Source organism: Colletes gigas, unplaced genomic scaffold (genome assembly GCF_013123115.1).
Source record: "Colletes gigas isolate AHSC1104 unplaced genomic scaffold, ASM1312311v1 Colletes_gigas_Sc00002, whole genome shotgun sequence".
In the NCBI taxonomy this organism is placed as follows: Eukaryota; Metazoa; Arthropoda; class Insecta; order Hymenoptera; family Colletidae; genus Colletes; species Colletes gigas.
Genome location: NW_025106631.1, coordinates 12128768 through 12143320, shown reverse-complemented (window position 1 = coordinate 12143320; position 14553 = coordinate 12128768). Strand labels below are relative to the sequence as shown.

Sequence of the window (14553 nt, the reverse complement as noted above, 5' to 3'; positions counted from 1 at the left end):
ATTTATATTTTTCATAAAAATTAAGTTGCTTATGTAGAATTAAAAAAAAAATATTTGTTTTTAATAAGTTTTCGGAATGTAACCCCCATTTTTGTACTGGCTTTGGGTCTCATATAACACGCTTTTACACAACACGGCATTTTCTAGGAACCTATCTACCGTATTATAGGAGGGTTACCTGTACTTCTTACTTTTGTTACTCTAAAATTTCTTTTTTGACATTTCCTATTATATCTTCTAATGGTATTGCACATTCTTCTTGCTCTATGTTTCTTCCGGTCATTTCTTTTGCCAATTCATTTGCCTCTTCATTACCTTTTATTCTTTTATGTTTAATATACAACTACATAATTACTAGTTTCTTTTCTCTCTTTTTATATTTGTTTTTATATAACTAGTTGTTTCATTTCTTACTTGTTTTATCTATGGATTATTATCTATTTCTCTAAATCTTCAAATCTTTAAAAGTATGTCCTCGAACCTGTATTTAAAAAATAAAAATTTGATATAATTTTCGACTTTGCAAAATTGTTTTTTCATTTGGGGCAAAATTTATTTAGAAAGGCCAACTCCTTCCAAACAAAACAAAAAAAGCATCTCAATAATATAAATAGTTTCCGAAATGAAAATTCGTAAGTACAGTCCATTTTCATGAAAGTCGTAAACTTTCGAGGCCTGTATTTTATAAACAAATTCAAAACCAGTAAAATGATGACTTAAACTGCCCCTAATATTGTATGGTCTACATCAGTGATGTCAAACACTCGCTCTCAAGACCCCACAATGCAGTCCATGGACCAAAGCTTGAAATTAACTTGACCTAAATGTTAAAATGGAATTTTCAAAAAATGTTTATCATTTATTAAATACTCATTCTTAAAATATTGCAAATTGTGAAAGTACAGAACAAAGAACCGCTTTATTATCGCCTAGTCACCTATACATGTACATGGATGTAGAAGGATCTCACACAGTCAGACACGTTATTCGGTTATCAATTTTTAAATATATACAGTTTGTAACAGTGCTGCCAAAATTGACAACATACAAGTGGTACCAACATTTTATTCCAATATAACAACAGTATAACCAAAAAAAAAAAATATTAATTTAATTTAACACAACCTTAATTTAACAAATTATAATTTGTTTGTATATTTTCATGTAAAGCCACTGTTAGAAGCAATCTCAAAACTTGGCGCGCATTTACTTAATTGCGTACGCATATGCATATACATATACATATAACCGGGCTTTTCTCCGTTTTGTAGTTAGTTGTGCGACAACCCTGACCTCAGAGAAGGTCCTTCACGTAGTTTTTCGTCTCCGTGTCTTGTACTATACCTTGTTATACTTTTTCAATAAACTATTTTTCCTTCTGCATGTAAGCGATTGAGTTCAATCTTTCACAACGACAGATCCTCAATAAATACCACAATGGAGGAAAACGGAGCAAGAAGAAATTTTCCATATAGAGAAGCTGTTGGAAGTCTACTATACCTCACGGCCAAAACCAGGCCTGATGTAAGTTATGCGGTAACGTATAGCAGCAGGAAAGCTCAAAATCCTACCAACGTAGACATTATTAATATTAAACGAGCTTTAAGATATCTAAAGGGTACGAAGGATCTGGGAATAGTATATACCAAATCCTAGGACGCAACCATTCTAAAAGCGTACTATGACGCGGATTTCGCTGGAGACACTGAAAGTAGGAAAAGCACGATGGGCTATGTCGTGGAATTCTGCGGCGGACCAATTAGTTGGGCCTCGGAGAAACAACCCACTGTTGCACTATCAAGTACAGAAACTGAATTTATCTCAACTACCGACTGCCGCAAATAGATATTATACCTGAAAAACTCTTAGAGGACCTGATGGGTGTACCCACAAAAGAGGAAATGCATATAGATAACCAGAGTGCAATAAAATTAATTAAAGCAGGAATTTTCCATCGTAGATCTAAGCATATAGATGTAAGATACCATTTTATCAGTGAAAAGGTAAAAGAAAACGACAAAAGTATTTTTTATTGTAGCACAAGCGATCAAATCGCTGATATTATCACAAACCCCTTGAATGCAATCAAAGGGTATAACCGAATAAGGGGGTCAAATGTGCCTCCAAATCGAATTGAACGAACGATGGGTCATTCGATAGCTTATCCAAAAAATACCCTGTGTGCCAATTTTTATCTTGAAATCTCGACCATGGGGGTAGTAATGGGGTGAAAACGAAAATCATGTTTTTGTACAATTTCTCTTGATCTATTGAGTAAAAAAATGTAAAAAAATTTAGAGACATTTCTCTCTTCTGGACTTAGTATTTTTTTTTTTTTTTTTTTCAAATTCTAACTATATAACAATGCTTTATATTTATTTATAAATGTTCCAAAAGTATTTTACAAATATTTTAACCTGAAATATGTATAAATATAATTTTGGAGCGTTTTTTGCGTCTTTATTTTTTTATGTCAACTACGATTGTTGTTTAACATCTCTTACACTGAAATTAATGTGAATTGTTTTCAAATCTCTTACCTTTGACTATTGTGAATAGATCGGAGCAGAAGATTCTATATTATCTTACTATTACTTATTCTCCCTCTTTGAACAAGCAGATCTTCCCTTCTTTTTCTCTTTCTTTGATAAATATGAATGTTTGCTACGACTTCAGTATCTAACGTAGACATGTAAGGGTCATTATCCTTTCCTTACTGGCTGGTTTTAAAGATAATGGAAACACTTGTAGGTCCACCCTCTACGGACCATGCCAAGTAATTATGTATAAATCCCATGGCATACAATAGCCTGTACTGAGTAATTAAAAAATACATTGTGGAATCCGAACGCGACAATCACCCATTGACCTGACCGGCCTGAGTTAGAGATTTGAAAACTAACATTTCACATTAATTTGAGTGTAAGAGATGTTAAACAACAATCGTGGTTGACATAAAAAAATAGAGACGCAAAAAACGCTCCAAAATTATATTTATACATATTTCAGGTCAAAATATTTGTAAAATACTTTTGGAACATTTATAAATAAATATAAAGCATTGTTATATAGTTAGAATTTGAAAAAAAAACAAAATATTAACAAGGAACCATCGCGAACGGTCCGGCTTCGATTTTCATGAAACTTTGTACACATATAAAGCAGCCAAAAATAATCGACACGTATTTTTTTTTAGCTGCGGTAACTCGAGTTTAAGGGGTGAAACCACCCCTTGAAGTTTTGGCTCGAAACGGCTATCTCGAAAACGGAAAGACATACAAAAAAATTGTTAATGGGCGAGGTTGATGGTTTCTTATGTACAATAACATGGTGTTATAAAATTTAAAAAAATACAATTTGTTTATAACAAAAAAAAATTTATTAACTTAATTTTTCATTTTATTGAAATTTTCATAATGACAAAAAATGACGAGCATTTTATTCCAAATCCATTGGTATGCGATTTTTTAAAATTGCCTCCTACAGTTTTGCAGATTTTGATGATTTACATCTTGCGCGCACATCCATTATGGTAGTAGCCGTTCTAACTTTGATTTTAATGAAGCACTGTAGGCTTGCACTACTTCTAGAGGACAAAATCGGGAAAAATACAAGAATACCAATTTGTTGATGGAGGCTTCGTTAAGAAATTATTAACGTTTAAAGTTCCGCCCGTACTGAATTTTTTTCTCCGAGATGCCCAAGATTTCGGGGGAATGTGTAATGACCAAAAATGATTGTAATCGACCCCTGCAACCGAAAATAATTTTTTCAGAATGGTTTGAAATTTTTTAATTTTGTTGAAAAATTTCACACATTCTCGAATTTTTTTCTCAAAAGTGCGTAGGATTTCGGGGGTATATATATTGAACAAAAATGATTGAAATTGACTCCCGCAACTGAAAATAATTTTTTTAGAACGATTTGAAATTTTTTTTTTTCGCTGAAAAATTTAGGCACCCTGTCGATTTTTCTTAAATATTCGTTTTTCATTTTTAATAATTTTGTTTGACGCCCTACAAAAAAGTTGGCCAATACTTTTTTGTAGGTACCTATGAGCTCTACTTCAGAAAAAAGTTTCAATGAAATATGTTCACTATTGTAGGAATTATGGCTGTTTGAAGATTGGACCATTTTTATGGGGTTTTTCTCATTTTGCGGGGTCAAGGATCAACTTTTTGCATATTTTTGCGATTTCTACGTATTCTTGATTAAAATACGCGTCGTTTGCATTTTTGAAAATTAAAATCCTTCAATCCGTTCTGAAGTTATGACATTTTAAATATCCGCATGAAATTTTCGGACAACATTTCTGGCCATAAATTACATTTTCGATTAGGAATTTTTTTCCCGAAAGTGCGTAGGATTTCGTGGGTATATGTATTGACCAAAAATGATTGTAATTGGCCCCCGCAACCGAAAATAATTTTTTTCTGGAGGATTTGAAATTTTTTAATTTAATTTTTTAATAACTTTTTAACGAAGGCTCAATCAACAAATTGATATTCTTGATTTTCGTCTTATTTTGGCCTCTAGAATCTCCCATTAAAATTTTTCCCAAGGGTGGCCGAACTTTTCCAAATCCATTGGTATGTAATATTTTAAAATTGCCTCTTACAGTTTTGCAGATTTTGATGATTTACATCTTGCGCGCACATCCATTATGGTAGTAGCCGTTCTAACTTTGATTTTAATGAAGCATTGTAGGCTTGCACTAAATTATACAGTAACAAGTAACAAGTAACAATAACAGTAACAAGTTTCTTAACAGCAATGAAAAGATTTTTTTTTATGCCCACCTATGACATTGTGGCAAAGGGGGAGCGATTTATAAATTATAAATACATACAGTGTGTATACCAGGAGATAAAGATACACTTATTATTCTCATGATGTACTTGCTTTAAAATACAAATTGAATAAATAAATATTGTCATTTCTGCGGCTCGCCTATCATGCAGTTTACGCACGTTATCTAAATCTTCACTGTTGTGAAAGCATTCTGTGTAATTTGTATAATAAAAATTAGTGCCAAATGAGATTAGTATGTGCATCTGTATCTCTGTTGTTATTAACATTCTTTAAAATCGAGACGGTTTTTGTAATAAACATGATAAAATGGGTATATTGAAATGGAGTTTGTATTATACCTTTGGATAACGTGACATATCGTAAAGTTAATTAAATTGATTGCCCTTGTCATGTGAAAATAATATTTGTTGGTAGATAAGTGGGAGAACTTGGATATATATATATATATTGCAATTAGCTCTTTATAAGCGTGTAGAACATTGTTGGTTATCCATACAGCCGAGGTGCCGATTCTGGGCATTTAAACGTTGCACTTATCCAGCCAATCTTTTGTTGCATATATCCAGCTTTTACTGTATTCGGAAAGATGGTAAATATTAATCCTATTAATGTAATAACTTTACTGTCTGCTGCGTTTGTTGAGTGGAACCAGGGACCCACGCCAATTAATAGCGCCGAAGAAAATTTAAGGGATGTATTATTCGATTTAATTGTAAGAAGTGTCGAAGACACGGCATTCTTGGTTGAACATGAAACGTGTGTTGAAATGGACGAGACGCCTATCGACCAAGAAAATCAGGATGCTGATTTGAACTGGTTGTGGGTAGATGAAGAGGAGGAAAATAGGACACCGAATATTCCAAACATATACGAACAAGACGTTGTATGTCATTCGAATAAGGAATACATCCCATTCGAATATAAAAGGAAAGCTGTGGCGTACTGGAACAGCGGGAAGTCGAAGCGATTAAAATTAGACACCGTACGTTCCAAATTCCGTCACGTGAAATCCGAAAGAATGCTTCGTAAATGGGCTTTACAAGTTGAACAGGGTGGCACAAAAAAGGAAAAGATAAAACGTATTGCAGAGTATACATTTAATAAATTTATGGAAGCTCGGCAGTTAAGAGTAATTGTGCATGAAGTAGATCTACGGCGATGGGCTTTACAAGCGAGGGACATAGAAAATTTACAAACATTTAAAGCCGGATATACTTGGCTATATACTTTTAAAAAGATGTTTAGATTAGTGTCCAGAAAAATTACCAGATTTGTAACCACAAATATGGTAAATCGAGAATACGATATTCATTTGCAATGCAGCGCATTCGTGAAATGAAGTAAAATCATATATAGCCCGAAATGAACCACACAATGTTTACAATTCCGATCAAAGTGGTTTTAATTTGGAATTACATTCAGGGCGCACTTTGGCTGAAGAAGGTATAAAAATCGTAGAAGGAGGTGTTCAATCAGTGTCATCCACCACTCATAGTTACACCATCCAGCCAACCATTTCAGCTGATGGACAATTACTGTCACCATTATTTATTGTACTGAAAGAGAGTACAGGACATTTCGGCCCGATTGTGGAACAACATTTATTTCGCCCTGACAATGTATATCTTGTAGCTTCAAAGTCAGGCAAATTAACTACGGACCATTTCAAGACCTGGTTAAGAGAGATTTACTTCGCAAATACTGGGGCCGCAACAGTTCTAATTCTTGATTCCTGGAGTGGTCACTGTAAGAAGACGGTGAACGAAGTTACTCCCGAGGGTAAAAATGTACAGTCTGTTTCATAAGAGCGTTGGAGCTATATCTAAACAACAAGTAAATATTTTGTAAAAATTCAAAGAGGGCATCAAAGTTTATTTATAATACTACGTCGCAAATACCTAATATTGTGTGAAATCTCCTTTATTTTGTAGTATAGCCTCACAGCGTTTTTGCATACTTTTGACGAGGTTTTCAGCGTATTCCATTGGTAATGATCTCCATAAAATTCTTATTCGGCGGCATAATTGTTTCAGGGTGTATACTTGTTTTCCCTGAAGCCTTATCTTAAGAATTGCCCATACATTTTCAATGGGGTTCGCGTCCGGTGACTGTGAGGGCCAGCTTAAAACATTGTACCGTTTTCTTTTTTCCACTCGGTGCAAAGACGGCTGCGGTGTTTCGGATCATTGTCCTCTTGTAACACCCACGAAGCATTATTGTCACCAAACCACACTCTAGCTGATTTCAACAAGCATTTTTCATAAATTTTTACCATTCTTTCAGCATTCAAATTTTCGGTGAAGAGAAACAAATTTCCAAAACCAAGGGAACAAAAGCATCCCCAAACATGGACCTTAACTGGATGTTTAACAGTTCGTTGTAGCATCAGATTATGTTTGCTTGTCCAGGCTTTCTTTTTAGGTACCCACGCCCAAAACGAGGATTCGTCAGAAAAGATTACATTGTCCCAGTTGCAATCAATATTTTTCTGGGCCCAAGCGTATCTTCTAATCGCCTTTTTATTGTTGAAACGGCAAGCTTGATTCCTTTTTTTTCAAGCTGTTTTTGAGCTTGTCGTAATGACAGCGACGGATTTTTTTCGAACAGTCTTAGAATCACTTTATCCTGTCGCTCTGTTGTTCCACGTTTCTTCCCTCTTCCTTCAAAGTCATCAACGTTTTTCACTAATTTATAACGATTCACCCACTTTCTAACAAACTCTGTCGATTTCCTCATATAACGAGCCGTCGCAGAAAAGCTTAATTTTGGACCTTTCGGATGCGTACAAAGAAATACAGCTTCGTATCGCCTAGCGTACGCCGCACTCATTTTTAAGCATTCGATCGCTCGGGCTGACAAACGAATACTGCTTGAGTATGGGACGCGAGTCGAGTAACGCGATGCTCTTTATAAACATCTGAAGTAGATCTGATAAATGTTACCGCTCTTCTAGCTCCGTCATTCGAAAAATCGCTCCAACGCTCTTATAAAACAGACTGTAAAACTTTTTATAATACCAAAAGGTGGAACAAAGTATGTTCAACCACTGGATGTTTACGGTTTCCGCGCTTGGAAAAATTTCGTCCGCCGATTTTCCGATATAGTTCTCGTTTTAAATCACGACATTAATCTCCACGCTAGGAATAATATAATTAAACTTCAATCTCTGGTCCACAATCAATTTTCATCGCCAAGGTTCCAAAATTTTATTAAATACTCCTGGTATAAATCCGGATATATAGATGAAAAGCCAAATGCATTCCAGAATCCTGTTGAGTACTGCTATTCTGTTGAAAATGAGCCAACATGTCATATTTGCGGTGACGTGGCAATAATTAAATGCGCATGGTGTAAGAAATCTTTATGTTTCAAACATTTTTTCGACGAGTACCACTATTGTCGGAACTATATAGAATAATTGTTATACACACTGCATATATTTATAATTTATAAATCGCTCCACCTTTGCCACGATGTCATAGGTGGGCAATAAAAATAATTAATCCTTTCGTTGCTGTTAAGAAACTTGTTACTGTTATTATTACTCGATACTTATTACTGTATAATTTAGTGCAAGCCTACAGTGCTTCATTAAAATCAAAGTTAGAACGGCTACTACCATAATGGATGTGCGCGCAAGATGTAAATCATCAAAATATGCAAAACTGTAGGAGGCAATTTTAAAAAATCGCATACCAATGGATTTGGAATAAAATGCTCGTCATTTTTTGTCATTATGAAAATTTCAATAAAATGAAAAATTAAGTTAATAAATTTTTTTTTGTTATAAACAAATTGTATTTTTTTAAATTTTATAACACCATGTTATTGTACATAAGAAACCATTAACCTCGCCCATTAACAATTTTTTTGTATCTCTTTCCGTTTTCGAGATAGCCGTTTCGAGCCAAAACTTCAAAGTCGAGTTACCGCAGCTAAAAAAAAATACGTGTCGATTATTTTTGGCTGCTTTATAAGTGTACAAAGTTTCACCAAAATCGAAGCCGGACCGTTCGCGATGGTTCCTTGTAAGTCCAGAGGAGAGACTCGAACCTATGGTAAAAAAACTTCCAGCGGTTCTACAGTCGGGCACTCTAACGCTGCGCCATCGACGCCGTTGAAAATATCGTTGACTTTGTAGAGTATATGCACCCAATGGTTGGCTTTATTTTATTTGTTTCAATTGTTATGTAATTCTGCTTAGTGTAGAAACATTAAACAGTCTACAAAACACACATATATTGAAGAATCCATAAAAATTCAACGTGTAAGTTACTCTAATCGCAGAAAATGAGGAAAAAATCGGTTTATATTTTTGTTCACTGCGGCGCACCAAAATGAAAAATCTAAAAAAAATGAGAATAATAGTAATAGCAATATCTGTTTACTGTAAAAGTATAAAAGTAGTTCCGCACCTCCTTTAATACGTAATCGGCATTTTTCGGCATTTTTTACGGATTTTTATTTTTTACCACCTGGTTCTTCAATCAAAAAATCTGAAAACCTCCCAAAATATGTGCCCCGTAACCCGAAATGTCTCTAAATTTTTTTTCATTTTTTTACTCAATAGATCAAGAGAAATTGTACATAAACATGATTTTCGTTTTAACCCTATTACTACCCCCACGGTCGAGATTTCAAGTTAAAAATTGGCACACAGGGTATTTTTTGGATAAGCTATCGAATGACCCATCGTTCGTTCAATTCGATTTGGAGGTACATTTGACCCCCTTATTTGGTTATACCCTTCAAAACATTTAAGGATAAACTAGTAGGTTAGAAATTAATAGTATTATTAACGAAGAAGTTTAAGATTAAAGGGGTGTGTTAGAAGTAACCTCAAAACTTGGCGCGCATTTACTTGGTTGCGCACGCATATGCATATATATATATTAGTATAAGTATAAGCCGGAAGGCCATCTTGTTCTGTTCTGTTCGTTACTTTTCCCGTCATTCGCTATCCAGATATAGCTTAAGAACCTGTGCAGCACATGGTAGACTAAAATCTTAGTTTCAATTTTTGTTTCAAAGTGTTATTATATTTCATGTTATATTGTTCTTTTCTTTTGGCAATAAAGCCGAGTTATACTTTTTTCATTTTGTGAAACACGTGTTGTCATTTAAAAATCTAACAGCCACTATAGTTAATTATTACTTCGCGTCATTATTTTGAGATATCTTAGTTTTTAAATATATTAAGCAAAAATCATATTATCCAATGCTGTAGAAGTACAATGTTGTACAAAGGTTTTCGCAATTTTCTTATCGTGCTAAAGCGAAACCGTGTTATAAGATGTCGTGTTGTAGGAGGGCTACCTGTACTTCAAAAACTACTGGAAGAAAGATAACAAAAATAAGCTATTAAACTAAGATTTTATAAAATAAAATAATTAAATAAGAGAATTATATACAAAATAAATCATAATGAACAATCAAAATGAATAATACAAAAGAATCTAGCAGAAAATTCTAGTATAACTGTCAAGGGAAGGAAGAAAGCATAGAACACAAAACATGGAGATGCCCACTAATAGTGAAAGAAAGAAACAACTTAGACAGGAAACTGCAGGAAGAAATAAAAGAAGTGAACACAAATACAATAAAACTAATAAATCTAAAAACTGAAGAAGTATTGAGATGTACCACCAATTTCTTTAAAGAAGCTAGAATTATAACAGTAATAAGAAAAAACACAGATAACTAAAAATAAAATACAAATATAGGCTATAAATACAGGGTGTTCTGCTACCTATGGGAAAAATTTTAATGGGAGATTCTAGAGGCCAAAATGAGACGAAAATCAAGAATACTAATTTGTTGATGAAGGCTTCGTTAAAAAGTTCTTATCGTTTAAAATTCCGCCCGTACTGAATTTTTTTTCTCGAAAATATGCAGGATTTCGGGGGTATGTCTATTCATAAAAAATAATTGTAATTGACCCTCGCAACCGAAAATAATTTTTCCAGAATGATTTGAAATTTTTTAATTTAATTTTTTAATAACTTTTTAAAGGAAGCCTCAGTCAAAAAAATTGATATTCTTGATTTTCGTCTTATTTTGGTTTCTAGAATCTGCCATTAAAATTTTTCCCAGGGGTGGCCGAACACCCTGTATAATTACAGACTTAGGTATAGGTAGATATAGAGAGAATATAGTACAATTAAAATAAAATGTAAATAGTGCATAGGATTCGGTATAGACATAAGATAATAACTAAAATAAGTAAAATGAAATTTGTTACTTGTAAATAGTATAAAAATATCAGAAGATAATGCACAGAATAAATAAAACTGTGATTATAAAACTTTTAAATGTAAAAGAATGAGTGATAACCAAAAGAACAGAAAACATAGCAGTATGGGGTGATCTTTAAACGCTTGTCCTTTTATTAAGAACGTAAGGACAATAAAAACATTCATTCATTTTACTAGGCCAGTATTTCAGTTTGCATGACACCAACTTCCATAAGATACGGTCTATCCTATACCTGGTCTGTGTTTTAATTTTCAGCAATGAAAAGGAATCTATGTCACAATTTTCTGTTATTATAAGATAACATAAAGAAACACAATATATTTTTTCGAAAATAGAAAATTGTAACATTTATACAGCGTAGTATCTTTTTATCGCTTTAACTCTAATTATAGTATTTCTAATAATACTGTTCTGCTCCTTATTGTTTTACTAAATATTATCATACACTTCATGTTTTTCAATTCATTTTAATCAACATTTAATACAATAATCAAAGAAAATGATAATTTTTTACCTTCAGTTGACTTATAATGATTTCCAGAGGATCCGTGTTGTGCTTTTTACAGGACGCCTTGTACGCAGAGATTAAATCTTCCTGATTCACATTTTCAGCTGTAAACAATCCATCAATTCATAATAAGTACACTAAAAAGCCTTAGGAGTATTAAGAATTAGATGACCAAAGGAAAATGATTCCATAAAATTATAGAATATCAATAACTGAATTTTGTGTTTCAATTTATGTTCGCATTTCATAAGTGTAGTATTTTTTAACACGTTCACTGCAGTATTCTTATTGGCGACTCACCAAGATTTTTCATTTCGTGGCAATGACATGATTGTTAATTAGTGCCTACATTTCCATCGAATGATCACCTCGCTATCACTATAAAGTGAGTTGATTAATTTGACCCTGGAAGAAAAGGATCAAGACTAAATCAACTCCATATTTCTCTTTAAGACAGTGCAGCTGAATATTTACTTGCATTCTGCACAAACACGAATCGAATACATGGTATCCTGCATTTTTTGTGAAAACAAAACTAGAACATTGAACGAAAAGTCTGTCTTAACCCAGTAACTACCAACTTCTTTTTAAAAATGTTTATAAAATCCTGTAGATTTTAGTTGTTCTTCAAAGAATTCAATTAAAATATATTTTTAAAGTGGAAATAATGTGTTATTGTGTCTAAAGATATACAATAATTTTTAGAAAATATAATAAATGAATCAAAGAAAAAGTGGTGTGGTTAAATATGTGTAATCTCCAAATGAAGACCATGGTAGCTAATCAAATAAGTCTTCCTCAACAAGTTTTAACAACAATTATTAAATTTAAATGCTTATATTACCATTTCAAAGTATCATAATAAATTTTGTATTGACTTACTATTCAAATTAGGTTGTAATATTTAATAGCAGTAGCTCTAGAACCTTGTAAAATATTTCTCACATTTTCAGGAGTGTGATCTGTGAATTTGCAAGAAAACCAAAACTGAATTTCTCTAAATAATCTATGATTCTTATAGATCATCATGTATTCTGTAAAGATTAAGTTAAATTTCTCTCACATGTTCAATAAAGAGTGCCAAGAAAACTGCTATGTTATTGCAATACCCTTTTATTAGGAAACATTTCGCAATATTTTCTAACGATAGATCTAGAATCTTTTATATACCTTTTTGATTTTTAAGACTGCAATCTGTCGCTTTGAAAAACAAAACAAAACTGAATCTAAGTTTGTAGTACAGCTTACAAATTGTAAAAATAGTAAACGAATTCTTGTATCTTATCTTGTCATTGAATTAAAAGAAACGATATTCATATATTTGTTGTATTTATTGCAATTTCTTAACAAAGCATGCACAGACCTTTCATTAAACAAGATTTTAGTATTATTTTTACTTTGCAGAATATATATTAACATAAAAATGCAGGATGTAAATGTTAATAATGTGGTAAAAATTTAATACTTCTTTTGAATAAGCTCATTTTACTTAAGAAGTAGCATCCACAGAGAACGTATTAATAGAATAATATAAACCAAATTGTGAATGCTGCAAAAGTTTACACGTATATTGCAATTTTGCTTTGAAAAATGTTAACTGATTTTTCTGAAACGCATTTGACACTGCATTTACGGAATCTACTAATGTGATGGATTTTAGATTCGCTTAATGTTGTAAATATTATTTATTAACAATTTACGTTGAACTTGATCAAATATATATCCTAATTAAAAGAAAAACCATTTCTTAATGTAATCATCAATTTGACAGATTTCAATCAAAATATGTATTAATAATCTAATGTTAAAATAATGATCGATACTGAAATGAATTATGATCTAGCAAATATGGAAAATTGTTTATTATTTTGCAATATAATTTTAAGTATATTCTTTGTTATACTAGATTAAAGGAAATACTTTAACAGTTGTGGGTTAATTATATATTGTGCATGCTTCAATATTGCATCAAGTTTATAATTAGTATACGGTTCTTGTTGCGAAATTTTGAGCGATCTTCCATCAACACGACCTATAAAGAAGCTTGATAGCTTGGTAATACATATTCACAATGCAAGTAAATAAATATAAAAAAAGAATATGAACAAGTTACAGCAGCCAGGTTCTATTTATACATGTAATTTTTTACAAGCTCCACTGTTATGTAAAAATATGCATTGAACAGGTATCAGAGACAGAAATCTAGGTTTCAAATATAAGAACATAGTTCACACGGAGAATATAAAACTGAACTAATAATTTCAAGAAATTAAAATTACATTTACTTGTTTTCTTCACCGAATGATATTTAATATAATTTTATTCTATGAAGATGAATGGAACGTTTTAATTAGGAAATATATATTCGACTGTTGTATATCTAAATAATTAATATTCAAACAAGCTTCATGCATTACTACATTTATGAAAATGAAAAGTAAATTGATAGAATGCCTTTGTTATTTGTAGGAAAAGTGAAAAATTCATCTAGAAGAGGAAGGATAGTTTTTACCGAGTTTCCAGGGATTGGCTGGCTCCAAATATCCCGTAACCAGTAGATTGTCATTCGCTGGAAAACTCACGCGACGCGGAGATGATTTCTTGGTGAAAGCTAATGAACTTCGTAATTTCTTTCCATCGATTAATATATAGGGCGAAAGGGGAACGTTTCCTGTGCCGAATCGTGGCCTCCTGGTATTGTACGATATCGTTCTCGGGGGAAGTTCCTCGAGATTGTCCTCAAGTTTCAAGGTCGTAAGCGAATTCTCGCATATCCGCGCCAACGAATCCGCTCCTTCGGTCATATTCAACAAATTTTTAACACATTTTCTCGGCCGGAAACTTTTACTTCACACCGTCCACATCACACACACGCACGCATATATACACCACAGCAATATGTCAATACGACCGTTCCAATGAATCGTTAACGCGCGTATCGAAGCAAACGTCAGCTACTTGTACATCACGTCCGCCAT

The 14553-nt window shown here is 32.8% G+C and overlaps 1 protein-coding gene across 4 annotated transcripts in view; it reads right to left on the bottom strand.

Moving 5' to 3' along the window:
• Positions 1-14553, bottom strand: part of LOC122401498 — a 71933-nt gene extending 57380 nt beyond the window's left edge. For 2 of the 4 annotated variants that reach the window (XM_043403679.1, XM_043403670.1), the window contains exons 1-2: positions 14088-14553; positions 11582-11679 (exon numbers count right to left, since the gene is read on the bottom strand). In XM_043403679.1, coding sequence (XP_043259614.1) covers positions 11582-11679; positions 14088-14379 — 390 coding nt within the window. In that variant the 5' untranslated portion in view covers positions 14380-14553. Of the gene's footprint in view, positions 1-11581; positions 11680-11875; positions 11981-14087 lie in introns of those variants that run through there. The other 2 variants (XM_043403688.1, XM_043403697.1) reach the window with 2 other exon arrangements.